General features: G+C 43.0%; 1 protein-coding gene across 5 annotated transcripts in view; it reads left to right on the plus strand.

Moving 5' to 3' along the window:
* The window catches only part of PLS3 (plastin 3), a 52,916-nt gene extending 36,361 nt beyond the window's left edge, over positions 1-16,555 (plus strand). For 4 of the 5 annotated variants that reach the window (XM_074834648.1, XM_074834649.1, XM_074834650.1 and 1 more), the window contains exons 3-17: positions 1,989-2,152; positions 4,555-4,684; positions 5,099-5,231; positions 6,463-6,544; positions 7,192-7,357; positions 8,524-8,666; positions 9,988-10,014; positions 10,125-10,220; positions 10,745-10,940; positions 11,570-11,648; positions 12,311-12,425; positions 12,545-12,678; positions 13,572-13,695; positions 14,297-14,421; positions 15,242-16,555. In XM_074834648.1, coding sequence (XP_074690749.1) covers positions 1,989-2,152; positions 4,555-4,684; positions 5,099-5,231; positions 6,463-6,544; positions 7,192-7,357; positions 8,524-8,666; positions 9,988-10,014; positions 10,125-10,220; positions 10,745-10,940; positions 11,570-11,648; positions 12,311-12,425; positions 12,545-12,678; positions 13,572-13,695; positions 14,297-14,421; positions 15,242-15,374 — 1,847 coding nt within the window. In that variant the 3' untranslated portion in view covers positions 15,375-16,555. The remainder of the gene's footprint in view (positions 1-1,988; positions 2,153-4,554; positions 4,685-5,098; positions 5,232-6,462; positions 6,545-7,191; positions 7,358-8,523; positions 8,667-9,987; positions 10,015-10,124; positions 10,221-10,744; positions 10,941-11,569; positions 11,649-12,310; positions 12,426-12,544; positions 12,679-13,571; positions 13,696-14,296; positions 14,422-15,241) is intronic. The other variant, XM_074834652.1, reaches the window with a different exon arrangement.

The following is a 16,555-nucleotide window of genomic DNA, read 5'->3' on the forward strand; positions in this document are numbered from 1 at the left end:
AGAAAATGAGGAAGATTGGAGTGGTGGTGTGGACATACTGCTTGCTGGAACATTGGTGTGAAATAAAACCTAAAGACCACAACCGACACCTCATTAAAAGTAAATTGACTTTCAAAATTTTGCTAAAAAAAATGGACTTTAGAGCTATCCTGATTGTTTTCTTTTATTCTTGAAAGTATCTCCCTCTAAGCATTAATACTGATCCCAGTGGCTGTGGTGTGGGATTTCCTCTTGAGCAAAACCAAATACTGGGGCTGGCGCAGCCTGGGGAGCCGGCAGCAGCCTGCAGTCTGCAAGGGTGTTTGGACAGCACAAGCTGTTGCTTGAGTGGAATTTAACTCTGTGGCCTTAGGGAGAAGCTGCTGCCTTATAAATAGCAGAAAAATCCTCCTGTGTGGTATACGGGAAGAATGGTGGCTGGGTGAAACCAAGCAGGGCTGGGTGCCTTGCAGCACGGTCTGCTTTTGGCAACTGGTGGTGACGAGCTGCACTTGGCAGTGCACTGTCACAGTGCCAGGAGCTCTGGAGGCAGGGGAGAAGGTAATGCAGCTGCTTAAATGTGGAGACTGCTCTCGTTTAGCCTTAAAGGGTTCGGCTGATGTCTTCAGTACAGACAGCGTGTCGACTTTGCTGAGCCTGTGGTTGAAGGATGATCGTAGGAGACTGCCAAACCCCCAATTCCTCAGCCCATCCAGGTGTATTCCTCACCAGCAGCAATCCATGGTTGGTATCTCCCCACAGCCCCAGCCCTGGGGAGGAGATGGCAGCTCGGGCACTGAAATAACTTCCCTGGGCTGTCTGTACCACTTGCCTGCAGCAAAGGGATTAACATCACTACTGAGCCTGTAACAGCACAACGTGCCCTGAATCCCTGTCTCTCCGAACATGCTGGAGGGTCATGCTTATGTCTTGGGATGTGAATCTGGGCTGTCTGACTGCTTTAAATGCTCTGGGTGCTCATGGACCCAGCTGTGCTGAAAGCCAGGTACCAGCTGTGCTGTGAACTCTGCTCATCCTGGTTAGCCTGAGGAAGGAAGCACCCAGCCTGTGCCTGTCCATGGTGGCAGCAGAACCTCACATGCCTAAAGAAAGACTGGGGCTGATGGATTCCTCCTGTGCAGTTAATAGATATGATGATGTCCCCAAAGGGGTTGGGATCTGTTGATGTGAAAAGCTCCAGATTCACACTAGATTCTGGTTTTCTTTCTTCCCAAATCTAGTAGGCGATAATGTCTCACTAAGCTGCAGTGCTGCTGTGGCTTGGTGGTTGACTGTCAAAGCAAATGTCCTCACAGAGCATTCTTGGGCAGCATTAAAATATCTGACTGCAATTTTCTGTCAGCAATAAACGGATAACATCGTTATCAACATGATAAAAAAAATGTAAATGCAGAGCTGGCTTAGTGTTTTCAGTTCAGAAAGTAAGAAGTGCTGTGTTTCATTACTGTCTATTTTTAGCATGCAAAAGCCAGCTGCATTTAGATGTAAAAAGAAATGTTCTGGAGATCACTTATGAAAACACAGATGGTCTGTTGTGAAGCTCTTACACCAGACTGTCCTGTGTGCTGAGAGCCATCCTGGTCAGCTCTGCTTCAAAGCTGCCGTTGCCCAAAGCTGGGGAGATCTCATGGCTTGTGCTGGGACCCTCTCTGAGGATGCACTGTGCGTATTTAGCACATGCTTTTGATTCCTGGCGTATTCTCGGTGGTGTCTATTGAATTGTGTACTACTTGGGCTTGGTATTTTTGGTGTGGGCGTCCTGCTGTGTGTCCTGCTGTGCATTGTGGACCCAGAACAAGTATGCAGTGATGGGCCATGCTAGGAGATTTCTCCTTACCTCCGTGTCTTGTGGACGTCCCTAGTGCGTAGGTTGCTCTCCATAAAGCACTTCTGAGTATGGGGGCTGTGTTTCTGCTGTTGTCTGGGGCTGGTCCTGACAAGGTACTGGCATGTTTCTAAAATTTTCTCCTGCTCCTTCTCTTCCTCAGACCTCAACAGCAATGGGTTTATCTGTGACTACGAGTTGCATGAGCTCTTCAAGGAAGCCAACTTGCCTCTCCCTGGGTACAAAGTGAGAGAGATCATCCAGAAGCTCATGATCGACAGCGACAAGAATAAAGATGGGAAGATTAGTTTTGAAGAGTTTGTCTATGTAAGTGATATTTCTGAATTTCCAGCAGCCTGGGGGGACCCCCTTTAGATGAAGCCAAGGAAGCGGGTAGAAGAGGTTGAACCTGGCTTCTCAGCTGCTTACCCTCATCCTAGTTTTCTTTCTACAAACTGATCACTGCTGAGGACTTGCCACGTAAAAATCAGTTCTTTGTACAGATCTCTGCATATGATCAGTCTTTTGTGCTGTCACTGCCAGCCTTTAGATTTAGACAGAGGGGAAATATGTTGGTTTTTTAAACAGAAACCAAAAAGAATCCACATGCTTTTCCTATTTGAAAACATTGTTAGAGGCCAAAAGACCATTTCCACATGAGGTGACAACTGGAAAAAAAGACTTCCAGTTCTCCAAGCTTACAGTATTGACTGGAAGCTACTCACTTTTTCCAGGCACATAGACGAATGCTTGTTTTCCCAGTGAAGCAGTATAATTTCCTTTCTCAATTTAATGGGACTACAAGTATTTGCTAAAGACCTGAGAGAGCATTTCAAGGCACACTTGGAGATTAGTCCTAGATGCTGATCTAGGAAAACTCAGATCTATTTGTTGCCTTAAAAGGGAAGAACAGGAGTAAGGAGATAGGATAAGCTAGAGGATGGGTCTAACCTTCAGCCTTTTTTTGGTAGAAATAGGTCAGAATTTGAAGGTGGGTTTTTTTATTTTTACAAAAGCACACTTCTGAGGTACTGATTCAGTATCCATTCCTTCATCCTTTTTATACTCTGATGGAATGCTGAAAGAGTAATAAAAGTAAGTACAGTACATTGAGGGAGCTGTTTTCATGTCAACTATTTTTCTTGATGTTTCACCTTATCTTCCCCTTCTGTTCCTTAATTGTTTTCAGACCCTCTGAACTTTTTGAGTTCGGAGTCAGCTAGTAAGTTGGAGTTTGTTTGCAGTTTGTGAACACTTGCATGCTGGGGGCATGTTTCAGCTGTTGGTTTGAGCTGGTCCATAACTCTAACTTTGCACTAGGAGGAAAGAAATAAATCTCTTCTGTCACATTTGAATGGTACCAATGATCAAGTAAACATGAAACGTCTTACGGGCAACTAAGCTATACAGTAGAAGCAATGGTTAGTTTTAGGACTTTTACAAACAGAACCGTTGCTGTTCTCTAACTCTGAGCACTTGTGCTGGGGTTTATGGTACAAAGGATGACATGAACTCACTTGAGGTTGGGGCCAAGTGACTTAGTGGTACCTCAGCCTTAAAGCACATGTTTTCAAAGAAGTAATTAGTCCAGCAAATTTTAAAATAAATAAATCTGTATCAAAATCTTTGTTTAAAACCACCAACCAGAAAACCCAAAACTTTTGGGCTCTTGAGTCTTCACTCAGCTCTACCTGATCACTGGGGTGAGCAAAACCTCTGCATGCCATCAGGAGATGGTTTAACCGCACTGCATCATCATCTTGACTTGCCACCTTCCCTGTATTTAAGTGATGGGGAAGGTAAGGTGTGACAGCCAGCAGGCTGGCCCTGTGGTGACACCTCTGCAGCCAGGTGGACAAGTCCCCCCCCCCCTTTTTAACAGAAGCACTTTGTTGTTCTGCTTTACAGGGCTGTTTCACTGCTTTTTTCTGGGTAGTGTTTAGAGAACCTGCATACGTTTCATTTGTGTTTTCAGTGTGGTTGAAACTAATCTGGTTAAGTTTTGAGGGAGTTACAGTAGGCTTTCAAGCTGTTGAATATATTTTTTTTTTTCTAATAGTTGCTCAGTTCTGTAGGACCTCAGGGCCACTAATAGTAACATACAGCCTGCACAAATGACATGTGTCATCTTTCTGTGCTAAAGCATCTCTTCTGCCCTCAAACGTGAGGGCGTTTTGTCAGCCCGAGCCTACTGTTGGGGGAGGAGGAATCCTTACCTGGAGCGCTCGTTGTTACATATTATTGCAGATTTCAATGTTATACACTTAAAGAGAATTGTTTCTTGGGTTGTGGACAGTCTTTTGTGTGAACTGAAGTCACAGTCACCTGAGCATCTGGCTTATGCAGAAAGGTTAAAATTGCACAATGGCTTTCTCAACTTTGGTCCTGTGGAAACTGCTGCATGTGTACCTGCTCACAGGCTGTGAAGATTTCACGTTTTTTTTCTTGTGATCTCTTGAAATCTACTTCAAAAGGTAAATGTATGTGAGGTACTTCATGCCTACTGCTTCTGTTTCAAGAGGCATTTGCAATATGTGTTTGAGAGTGGAATGACTCTCTACCCACTATACATGTTAGATTTAATACCACTACATCCTTGCTGGGCCCTTCACGTTTGGTGATTTTACTACAAAGTTTGCTTTAAAGCCAAGAAGAAATAGCTTCTTCTGTGGTCCTTTCATTTTATGAAGACAAGTTTTTCTTGTCTAACAGAGCACTTTCAATTGTAGATTTTCCAAGAGGTGAAAAGCAGTGATATCGCTAAAACATTCAGAAAAGCAATTAACAGGAAGGAAGGAATCTGTGCGATCGGGGGGACCTCGGAGCTCTCCAGCGAGGGGACGCAGCACTCCTACTCAGGTATGGCTCTGCCTTTCAGCTCCTCTCTTGGGTGAGTGGAGGCCATGTGCCAAACGTAGTAGACTTCTACTGCCCTGCCGTGTGCTGTGTGAGCAGGACAGAATTAGAGGGTAATGCAAGATTAGCAGTGTGTAAATTAAATGTATGCTTATTTGTTTTGTTAACTGCTTGCTGAAGAAGTCCTTGTGTTACACTTAAATATGATAAAGTTGTTGAGAAATGAGTAAATAACAGGATTATTCTGGTAGTTGGAAGTGAGTGTGATATCTCTTTAAACTTTGTGTGACTAATAAAATAGTGTGGCAGTGATAGTGGGGCTTTTATTTCCCTGGGCTATTGTACACTGATTCTTTTGGGAAAATCTTTGCTATGTTATGAAAAAGCCTGTATTAAATTTACAATTGGTTATCTTAGAGGAAGAAAAATATGCCTTTGTAAACTGGATAAACAAAGCCCTGGAAAATGATCCCGACTGTAGGCACGTTATTCCAATGAACCCAAATACAGATGACCTGTTCAAAGCTGTGGGAGATGGGATTGTGCTATGGTAAGTCATGATGGCTCCTGAAATAAAAAAAAAAAATAATCACCAAAATCACTTCCCAAAACTGTACTTGGGGAATTTTTATTCTATTCTAGACTGTTTTTGTGACTAGTGTGTGTGCATAATGTTTTGCATGTATAAAAAGGGGCTCAGTCAGCCAGGCTTTCATTGTTGTTGCGTGTTGTTTCAGCTTTGATGCCAGCTTCACAAGCTGGTGTTTTTGAGACGTGAATTTGCTGAAGGGGGAGAAGGTGCCTTGCGGGAGCAGAAGTTGTCTTGGTGCAAACTCAGCCTGATGCTAGGTAGCTTGGAGGAGGGCAGATGTGTTAAATAGCCCATTTTCTTGGATGTTTAGACAGATGATAACTTCTCTGGGAATGTTAGTGACCTTATGAATTAACCCAAAAATGGATTTTCCAGGAATCCTCTTGTTGCTTTTGATAATGGCTGCACAGAGTTAGTAAAGTAACTTATTTTGCTGCATGCTGAAAACTGAAAGCATCCCAGGCTTCTAAATGCCAGCCATCCTCTAAGTATGGGGTTTCTTTTGGTTTTGTGGTTTTGGTTTGTTTTTTAAATGTAAGTGAATTAATATAGTGGAGAACTGGTTCAGCCTGGAATTTCAGTAACTCTGTATTAATACACAGAAGATATTTAGTGGGCTGCCCATTGTCTTTAATTTCTTTTCTTTTTTTGTTTTCTTTAACAGGCAAAGTCTGAACTGAGTAGGAAGTAGTTCATAATATAAAGCAAAAACTTGCCATGTTTTCTGTTGACTAAAAATTCGTTGTGCTCACATGCTCCCCACTGAGCTCTCAAAGTGTTTGCGCTTTTTTGGGGCAGTTTTTTCTTGCCAGCCGTAGTACACTTTTACGATAGGAGGAAGCGCATTGTCTTACTAGAATCTGCAGTGGATGTCAACAGAGCAATGAGTCTTCACTAGTTCAGTGACTGTGCTGTGAATAATTCATGTGCTCTTTTTGCTTCAGCAGCTGAGATCAGTAGTGGCCAGTAACATGTTTAAGGTTTCAGTTTTAGCTATTAGTTACAAATACATTCTTGATAACATAAATATTAATTTCTGATTTATACAACCTTGATTTAAAAAAAAAAATACACAAAACCAAACAGAGGAAAGGAAATGTACTGTGGTGAGTATTGTAACAATGCATTGAGTTTTGTTGAGATTAAATACTAAATGTTGTTCAAATATTATTGTTTTTCTTCCTACCAGCAAAATGATCAATCTTTCTGTTCCGGACACAATTGATGAAAGAGCAATTAACAAGAAGAAACTCACACCGTTCATAATTCAGGTATGATACATTTCTGTATTTTTGCAGAAATTCAGATAGAATTAATGAAAACGGCATGGTGGCTCGAGGGTTATTGTGGAACTCTGGAAAGGAGCAAGTTTTATAAATTGCGTTTAATTATTAAAGGCAGTTTTGTACTGCGCATAATTGGCAGTGCTGTGGGTAGAGTTCAAAAGATAAAAATGCTAACAAAATGGGTAAAATGGCTGAAATGCTACACACACCTGATATTGATGCAGTGATTATATACAGCACTGTCTTTTTTAAACAATATGGTTATTGGCGTTGGCTATCTATGCGTCATTTCATAGTACGACAGGTTGTTTTTGCAAGAATGCCTGTGTGTATAACTTAACACTTCTCTAGCCTTATTCTTGTTGACACCACTAGATGTGACTCACTTAGAGGCTGAAACTGGATAGCAGAGGCTGAAATTAAACCCTGGTGCCTAGTTCAGTTCTTATTGATTCAGCCTGCTGCCACCACAGCTCTGTTAAAAACTTCAGACAGAGAGCAGCCAGGAGTGTTTCCTCTGAGCTGCTGCTGCTGGAGCAAGGACGAGGCGGGGAAATACCCTTGCTGGTGCTGGATGAAAGGCAAAGCAACATCTCCCCTGGCTGTGTCTCACTCGGCTGTGCTGTTTGCAGGAGAACTTGAACCTGGCGTTGAATTCTGCATCTGCCATCGGGTGTCATGTTGTCAATATTGGTGCAGAGGACTTGAGGGAAGGGAAACCCCACCTGGTCCTTGGGCTTCTCTGGCAGATCATTAAGATCGGCTTGTTCGCTGACATCGAGCTCAGCAGAAATGAAGGTAAATGAAACTATAAATGAGTACTTCTAAAGCATGAACACTGCATTGCTTGCGCTGTCACCTCCAGCCCCATTGCTGCCTCTTGCCTCCCCTCCTCTCTGAAAGGGGGGTGCTTGCCTTCGGGTTCATCAGGGCATGTGCCAAGCTGAGTGCTCTCCAGCCTGTGTATAGCTCTGAAGCAGGTTCAGGCAGGTGGGTTGTGCCATCCTGGTAACATGTGTCAGCCTTGGAGAACTGGCTGAGCACAGGTCTGTAAGTCGAGATGTATCTTGGCTCAAGCCTTGCGGTGTGAATGAGCATGTTGCTTTGAGATGCCTTGAGCTGGGCAGGCTTTCCCAGTGTGCTTTGGCCATAGGTGCATAACGGTGCTGGGAGGGGGCAAAAGCTGCTTGCATCCTTTTAGGATTGTAGACAACTGCACATTTTCCTCAAAAAAAAAAAAAAAAAAAAAGAGGGCTTCAGCCCTTTAGGAATGTGTTTGCAATGACTTGGTTCTCCTGAAATCCTCCTCGCTACTGTCAGTGATGCGGCTGAGCTCTTGCTTCATTTTTGGCAGTGGGAGAGTGGTGCTGCAAGTCTCCCTCTGTGCTTGCTTGGTCCTGCACGACAGCCTCCAAAATTTAAACTTTTCAAATTATTCAAAGAGCTCTGTTATTCCTGCATGGGCTGTCAGAGCACCCAGATGGATGGAGGGGCTTCAGTGTTTTTAAACTTCCCAATCATGAAGTGGTAAGATTGGCTTAGATTGAAAATTCATGGCAAAGGAAGCACTGACCAGCTGAAAGGGTGCTTATCTTGGTTTCTCTGGCTTTTTATAACAGTGCCTACGAAAATGCTTGGAAACACTTTTTCACTGAGATAGAAGTATGTTTACATTTAGCTTACTGTCATCAGCTTAAAAGACTGCATGTAAAATCCAGAGAATTTTGTTATACAAGAAATTTGAAAGTATTTTTTACACACAGTTTTCTACATCATTCATACTCTTCTCTATGTAACAACAAATTCAGAAAAACTCCACTAATAACCAGTGTATTTTGATTTAATCAGTAGTTGGTATTGTCCCCTCCCTTCTCCCCCTGAAATGTTGCTGCAGCTCTAGTTCTGGCATGCAGGTTTGCCTCTTGAAAACTCCATCCTTCCCCTCACAAGCATTTTTGTTCTAGCACTGGCTGCCTTACTTCGTGATGGTGAAAATCTGGAGGACCTTATGAAACTATCCCCAGAAGAGCTGCTCCTAAGATGGGCCAACTTCCATTTGGAAAACGCAGGCTGGCACAAAATCAATAACTTCAGCTCAGATATCAAGGTACTGAGAGCTCTCCTGGCCTGCACGTGCCTGGGAAAAGGCTGGGAGCAGGCCAGGGCTGTGTTTGCATGTGTAAATGAGGCCCTTCATCCGTGGAGAGGACCTTACTTAACCTTAAAACACTGAGTGGGCTTAACAGGGGCTTTATGGACGGTATATTTAAGGTACTGCAGTGCTGTTCTCTCTTGCCATGAGGTTGAGCCCAGTGTTGAACTGTCTGTTTCCTCCAGTGCTAGTGAGATCCTGCTGCAAAGCTAATGCATGTTTCAATCAAGTAGGAAACCGGTATTACTCATGTGTTTTCAAATGTTCTTAATCCATCTTTTTTGATGGAAATAATTTTTCAAGGGCATGCAGCTTGGCCAGGCAGGATAAAATGCTTAACTGCATCCCTGGAAGAGTGTATGACTTCCACACACTCTTGGCAGGTGATAGTATTTCATCCAAAACGTCATGGGTTGGAGAGAGGAAGGGAAACAAGACCTCTTACTCTCTACACTTGGCTGAGTAGAAATGGGAGCAGGTAGTCTTACAGCTATTTTTCAGATCTGAGGGGGTGGCTCTCTTCTCTCAGAACTAGTGAGAAATGGAGGGTGGCAACTCCTGGTCAATATGGGATTTTGGGGCACTGGTCTCAGCAGGTTTCTGGAGCTTATTCACATGGCCAGCAGTTTTGAGGAGGAGAAAGGGGATTGAAGTGGATTCCAGGTTAAAGCACTGTTGAGGTGGAAAAAAAAAATAATATTTGAGGTGCATGGAGGAGCCCAGCACACACACATGGTCAGTCTTATTTCCAACTTCAAAATTACTTACAGCTTTGCTGATAGCTGTTGGCTTGTCTGGTGCAACCCATATGCTGAGGTCCTTCTTAGTGCTGAGGACTAAAAGGACTTGTAGTTGGTAAATAATTACTGTGGCTATTTGCTCCTCCTAGTTTGTGACCATCCCTGGCCTCCCTTCTTTAAGCTGTCCTAACTAATGGGCAAGCACAGGAGAAAACGTTCAGACTTCTTGTAATCAGCTTTTTGCCTGGACTTTGTCTCTGCTAAGCCATTTTCATCATTGCTGTAGTAGGAATGACTGCCTTGTTAAGGGATTAGAGCTGTCTTGGGGCATCTGGGTGTGGGGGCTATAAGAGTGAGCAGCATGGAGTCACTGCCTCCTCCAGCCATTGGAGAGAAGGCTGTGACACCAGAGCCTGCAGCAAAGGCAGCTTTTGAACAGTTAAAACCCATAGTTTTAATCTTAAATGTTTCTAACCTTTTTCCTTTCTGTTTTCTTTTCTGCTGCCTGGATTTCTGCCATTATGCTCTCTTTTAAGCTTACAGATTTTGGTAATTCAGTAAAGGTACATAAACCAATTATGCACAGTGACTTGTTAAAGATGATCTTGAAATGAATTGTTATGGTGTATCCACTGTTATGGGAGACCTGAATTATCTTTTTCATCCATTTCAGGATTCCAGAGCTTATTTCCACCTCCTCAATCAAATTGCACCTAAAGGGCAGAAAGAAGGAGAGCCTCAAATCGATATTAACATGTCAGGTTTCAATGTAAGTATTCAGGCTGTCATGTCCTCATGCTGTACAGTCACGAACTACCTGTACCCTATAATAGCCCCATGACATCTAGGTAACCTGGTATCTTTATTTCTAGAGCATGTAAAGTGTCAGTGGGCATGTGTGCACCTTGGGTATGTGCTAAATAAGTGGCTGTTGCAGGCCTGATCACTACCCACCAAGTAACACATATGATTGAGAAATCATTTGTAGTTTTGGTCCATTTGGGAGCATGCTGACTTCTGCTTTTGAACCACTAAGTTCAAAAAGCATAGAAGTTGGAAAGTATATAAACTTGGAAAGTACCGTGCTAGGAAAAATATCAAGACAAACCGGGACAATTATCCACAGCAGCAGGGATTAACCTGCATGCTTCATCCCTTTGTTTGATTAACAGCTGATGCCTAATGAAGGTGGGTGGAGTTGTGACATTGCCCCAGGTCCCAGTCAGGAGTTTCCCATCTGCTTTGTAGCCCTGTCTCTTCCCTGACAGCCCTTGTCCATTGCATTCCTGGCAGGAAAAGGATGACTTGCGGAGAGCGGAGTACATGCTTCAGCAGGCAGATCGGCTTGGCTGCCGGCAGTTCGTCACACCGGCCGATGTGGTCAGTGGCAATCCCAAACTGAACCTGGCCTTCGTTGCCAACCTGTTCAACAAGTACCCAGCACTTACCAAGCCGGAAAACCAGGACATTGACTGGACCCTACTGGAAGGTGATGGCAGTATCAGTCACAAAATGAGCAGGAGAGAAATATCTAAAGTAAACACTTGTGTCACAAGAGGCTGTGCCCAGTGGAGGTATCTCCATTGGATTAACACCTATGATTTGAGGCTTCAGTGCTGCAGTGGTTTGGGACAGATGAGAAGGCTACTTGCCAGCCTGTTCAGCTGCTCTGACCCTGATGTGGAGCCTGAACCTGTAAGAGCACTGCCAGCAGCCTGTCAGTCCCCATGCCAGTTTTGCTATTTCCTGCCATGGGCAGGAGCACCTCATTAATGCAGCAAGTTGTTCATCGCAGCACTAATTGTTGGCAGAACTGGGATTAGGGCTTTGGCTGCTTGGTTTCCAGATAGCCAACACCTGTGTGAAAGACCTTCCTGCTACTTTTTCTTGCAGAAAGTGCAAAAGGCATGCTCTTCTGAGACCTGGAGAAATCAAACTGATATCCAAAACTAGATATCAAGGCAACCCTCTTCCTTTGCAAAAATTATAGTAGAAAAAATATCCTTTTTCTGCTAGAAAACCTAATCAATGAGCTATGCTGCTCAAAGCTCCCTACCTTGCAAGGTGGAAAACCCTGTGTAGCTTTGAGCTTGCATGAACCTGTTTTCTCTCATCTAGGAGAGACACGTGAGGAACGGACCTTCCGCAACTGGATGAACTCCCTTGGCGTGAACCCCCATGTAAATCACCTCTACGGGTAAGCATTAGGCTCTTGGGAGAGACCTGACTAGAGCAGACTAGGGATGTGCCCACACCAGTGTCCTGTTGCCCACAGTACTGAGCAAAGAGCTCGAGAAACGGTGATGGTAGGGAGTGGGAGATGCTACTGTACCCTTCCTGCACTCTGTAGTTTAGGGATTTCTGAGCCAGCGCTTGGCACACCAGCAGTTGGCTTTAAGGGCTGAAGACTGTTTATTTTCCCCTATCTTGTGTAAATTGGTACCCTGAGATCCCAATACATTTAGATCTGCTTGAGCGACTGCATTAGAGCAACTGGATCTAAATTCCCTGTCACCTAATTTTAGGGCTTAACCAAGACATGGTAGTTAGGAAGCAAGATACTCTGGGTCCTGGTAGTCAGTGGAGAGATTTGTCTATCTCTGGATTTTATGTAGCAAAATTTGTCCATGGATCTGTTGCTGATTACCATGCTAAAACGTGCTTTAGCTCAGTAGCTAGCTGATATTAAGCTTGGAGCATTTCTCCTGCCTTGAAAACTACAAAATGTTTTGAATTTTTTTCTTTTTAGGGTTGTTGAAATTGCAACAACCTGTAAAGAGTAGTAATTATTCATGGTGTGACAAAGTCAGAGTGCATTTAAACCTTGAAACAATGTTTAATCAATGTTTTCCATTTCAGCGATCTCCAAGATGCACTGGTAATACTACAATTATATGAAAAGATCAAAGTTCCTGTTGACTGGAATAAGGTTAACAAGCCTCCGTACCCTAAGCTTGGAGCAAATATGAAAAAGGTGAGTATTTCAGAAGACTTTAAAAGGAGCCATGGACACCAAAAATTCCTGTTTGAGGCTTCCAGTCAAGTGAGTGTATTTGTGAATGATTTTCTGTTTAAACTCTTTTTCCTGTGCAGCTAGAAAACTGTAACTATGCTGTAGACTTGGGAAAGCATCCAGCTAAATTCTCGCTGGTTGGCATTGGAGGACAGGATCTGAATGATGGAAACCCAACGCTGACACTAGCCTTAGTCTGGCAGTTGATGAGAAGGTAGGACCTGTCTCAAATGTGTAAAACTTGTGAATGGAGTACAGAGTTTGGAAAGTTTTTTGCTACAAGAGCACTGCAGTGCTGGAAGAGGTCACCCAGAAAGACTGTAAATGCTCTGTCCTTGGGGGGTTTCTGAGACACAGCTGGACAAAACTGTGTCAGAGCTCTTCCTGCTGTACGTGGGAGGCTGGAGCAGAGACCTCCAAAGAATGCGCTGGTGGATATGTGAACATCCTGCTGACCAGGATCACCTCTCGTCTGCTTAAGTCAGGTCTACGTGCAGAAACCCTAGTCAGGAACATTTACACAACTTTCATGTTCTAATTTTTAATTGGAAATTGAGAGAGAAACATTCCAGGGCTGCTTTATAACCCCCTTCTGCGTTGGAATGGGGGAAAGAAGAAACTTAGTAACAGATAAAGTTGACCGTCCTTTTTCTTACTTATTTCTGAAGAGTTCTAAGATGATGCAAATAGATATCTGCAAAATAGCTGTATGGTAGCTCCTTCTTTGGCATTAGAGTTCAGAATGCTAACTTGTGAGTTGATTCACACTTTTGTGTGGGTAATGTGTTACCCCTGTGGAGCAAACAGTCAGTGGTGAAATAGTTTAACAAGAGTCCTGAGCCCAGGCAATTTTATGAGCTCATATTAAAGGACTTGAAAGGCAAGAAAGACTTAATGCTTTAACAGAAATCACACTTCAGGTAAGATAGATGATTCTTCCTTTTTGCTAAAGGAGTTTTTTTAAAAAAAAAAAAAGTCTGAAGTCTGAGCTCTGCTTATGTAAAGACTTTCCAAGCTGCACTGGGCTCACATTTCATCCTGACTGCACGCTCACCAGGGCTTTGCCCAGACTCTGTGCCTAATCATCTTCTCTCTGCTGGTTCTCAGGTACACGCTGAATGTCCTCGAGGACCTGGGTGATGGTCAGAAAGCTAATGATGACATTATAGTCAGCTGGGTGAACCAGACCCTGAAAGAAGCTGGCAAGTCCACCTCCATCCAGAACTTCAAGGTGCAGGTTCCCCTCTTGCATCTCAAAGGAGATGGGTGCCCAAAAAGTATTTCCTTGGCTGGAGAAACAGCAGAGGCATCTTAGGGGTTTAAACAGGACAGGATTCAGTCTGTGCTGGGAACAAAGTTGTTTCAAACTAGCAGAGAGGAGACTTCTTAGGACTGCCTGTGGTGGTGTGTAGTGGTGGGACGTGAGAGCTGATGGGGTGACAGAAAATGGGAGGGTGGTTGGGCTCTGGGGCAGAGGTGCGGGCTGAGATGCTGGCAAGCACAGGGGCTGGAGCTGGCGAGCATTTGTAGGTGAGTGTTGTCCCTTGGGGTCTGGTCAGCAGGGCAGACCTGCTGCCTCCACATTGGTTACTGCTTAGTATTTTCAGAGCAATTGCAGTAAATTGGAGTGATAATCTTGTGCTATTACCAGAGGAGAAGCGGCAGTTTGGTTTTCCCTGTGGTCCAGCTGGGAATAATCACCAACACTGCTGCTTTGAAATAGCTTGTTTAAAGCTTGTTGTGTTGCATGTTGCAGAGCAGCTGAATTGAGGTGAGAAGTATGCTTTAAGGATTAGACATTCATCTTTACTTGTCTGTTCTTGTATCTCTAGGACAAGACTATCAGCACGAGTTTGGCAGTTGTGGATTTAATTGATGCTATACAGCCTGGTTGTATCAACTATGACCTTGTAAAGACTGGTCATCTATCGGAAGATGACAAACAAAATAATGCTAAGTAAGTTTGCTATCTCAGAAGCTGTTTTGCATGGAAAGAGTGCACTTTCTAAGCACGGGCCTCATGGTACAAGTGTTTTTACCACAGTTTATTACTGTGGTTTTCAATCTCTTGACACCATACCTTTTAGACAGGCAGCACTTCTTGAAATCTAATTGCTGTCCTTACCCGTAACGCTGGAGGGAGTAGTTGGCTGGACTCTTGCTTGTTGAGAGAAATGCAGAACAGCCCAAGCATTTCTTAGCAATGATATTCTGTTTCTTATGTTTGTTCAGGCATATGAAGTGCTCAGCTGGTGGCTCAGGGTTTTGAAATTGAACCCTTGTATGTCTCATGTCTCACTGAATTGCAATAGGTTGTCAAGTTTAAAGTATGCCTATTAAAACATGCCTTTGAAATGCATGTTCTGTGACTGTTCTGCAGTGGCAGAATGTCAGCAAAGTTTCTCGCAGATAATAGTCTTACTTGATTATTCTTAAAGAGCAAACAGAAGAGGAAATGTAACTGTTAGCTGATTAATCCTTGGTTGTACATGCTGGCTATTAGCCCTAACAAATACAATTTTTTTTAACTGTTGGCTAAAGGGGAATTGACACTCAAAGGTCAATTTACACTAAAGACACTTTACTGTGGAAAAGGAATACAACAAAAGTTCAAAAAAGCATTTATAAATCAAACAAATGTGGTGTGATTATACTTCTGCACATCTTGAATCTTAAGAGGATAATAGCTGAAATTGTGCTGTATAGGGCAGGAACTGACTTGTCACTTATTGGTAGCAGTCTCGGTGCTGACCCACTCATCTTTTGGTGGTGAACAGGTATGCTGTGTCCATGGCAAGAAGAATTGGTGCCAGAGTTTATGCTCTTCCAGAAGATCTTGTGGAGGTGAAACCGAAGATGGTCATGACCGTGTTTGCCTGCTTGATGGGCAGAGGAATGAAGCGAGTATAAAAGGGTTGATCCATGTAAAGAAAAAAACCCGAAATGCAACAAAAACCCAACCTGCCACCCTGGGTGCATGAGTAGCAGAACAGCTGTGACCACGTTGAAATGCTGTTGACCTAGGAACTGTTGAAGTTTAAAGGACTTTGTTTTGCTTTGCAAGACAAACTCTTACCAAAATTCTCAGGGAGAGGAGTTTTAACCAACAGACATGCTCTTTTCCCAAAGGAAAGTTTTAACTTGCCAAGAGCTCACAGAAATGCATTCATAACAGACCTGCATCTTGCAATACTGCTCTGGAGCTGTTTTCATTCCATTATTTCTCAGATACTTGGTGCGTGTTTTTTTTACTCCTGAGGGCTACAAGATGGTTGGTATGAGTTGTAATGGAAACAAATCTAACTTCTCTCTGCAATCCAGTTTAATTTCTGTCATATGGTCCAAGCATATTCTAGGTTTGACCACTTCCTTTACTTTGCAAATAAAGCTACAGTACAAGTTGGGACCTGCAGGCCAGCTCACAATGCTAAATGGGAAATGTGTAATTAGGAAGATGGATCTTCCTCTGGTATTCTCTGTACATGGTGCTTTTTTTATACATCTAACTATTTTGATTACAGATAAAGCATGGCAGGTTTTTCCCTTGCTGCTTATAAAAAGGGGTTTTTTGGTTATTTTGTTTTGGTTTTTTTTTTAAAGTTACTATATATGAGAATACCACCATCCTTGGACCTCTCGCAATAACATGATATCATGTTGCTGATGGCACAGGTTTACACCTGAGAATGGAAGTGAATGCATTTTTGTATGCATCTTGGTTCAGTTCTGTGCACCTAGAAAATAATTTTTACAAAAATCTGCATGAAAAATATAACTTTTTTATTTAAAATGCTGTTGGATATAAAACCATACTACATTGTGGGGAGGTTTTGTGCAGGGAAGAGGCAAATGTTAAAAGCAGCAGGGTTCAATAAACTGAACAGCAAATGTGCTGGAACATAAAACTATTTTTACAGATAAAAGGAAGCGTTGTCGCCAAAGAAGGAAGACGCTGTATCCATAGGATTTAATATTATCTTGCTTTGGCAAGCTGTTTGCTATATTTTGAGATCATATTGCTATTCCAAGCTATTCAAAGTGATGTAATATGGTGGCAAAGCATTAGTTGAAATAAAAACATTTAAATACGT

This window comes from Strix aluco, chromosome 10 (genome assembly GCF_031877795.1).
Source record: "Strix aluco isolate bStrAlu1 chromosome 10, bStrAlu1.hap1, whole genome shotgun sequence".
NCBI classification, from domain to species: domain Eukaryota; kingdom Metazoa; phylum Chordata; class Aves; order Strigiformes; family Strigidae; genus Strix; species Strix aluco.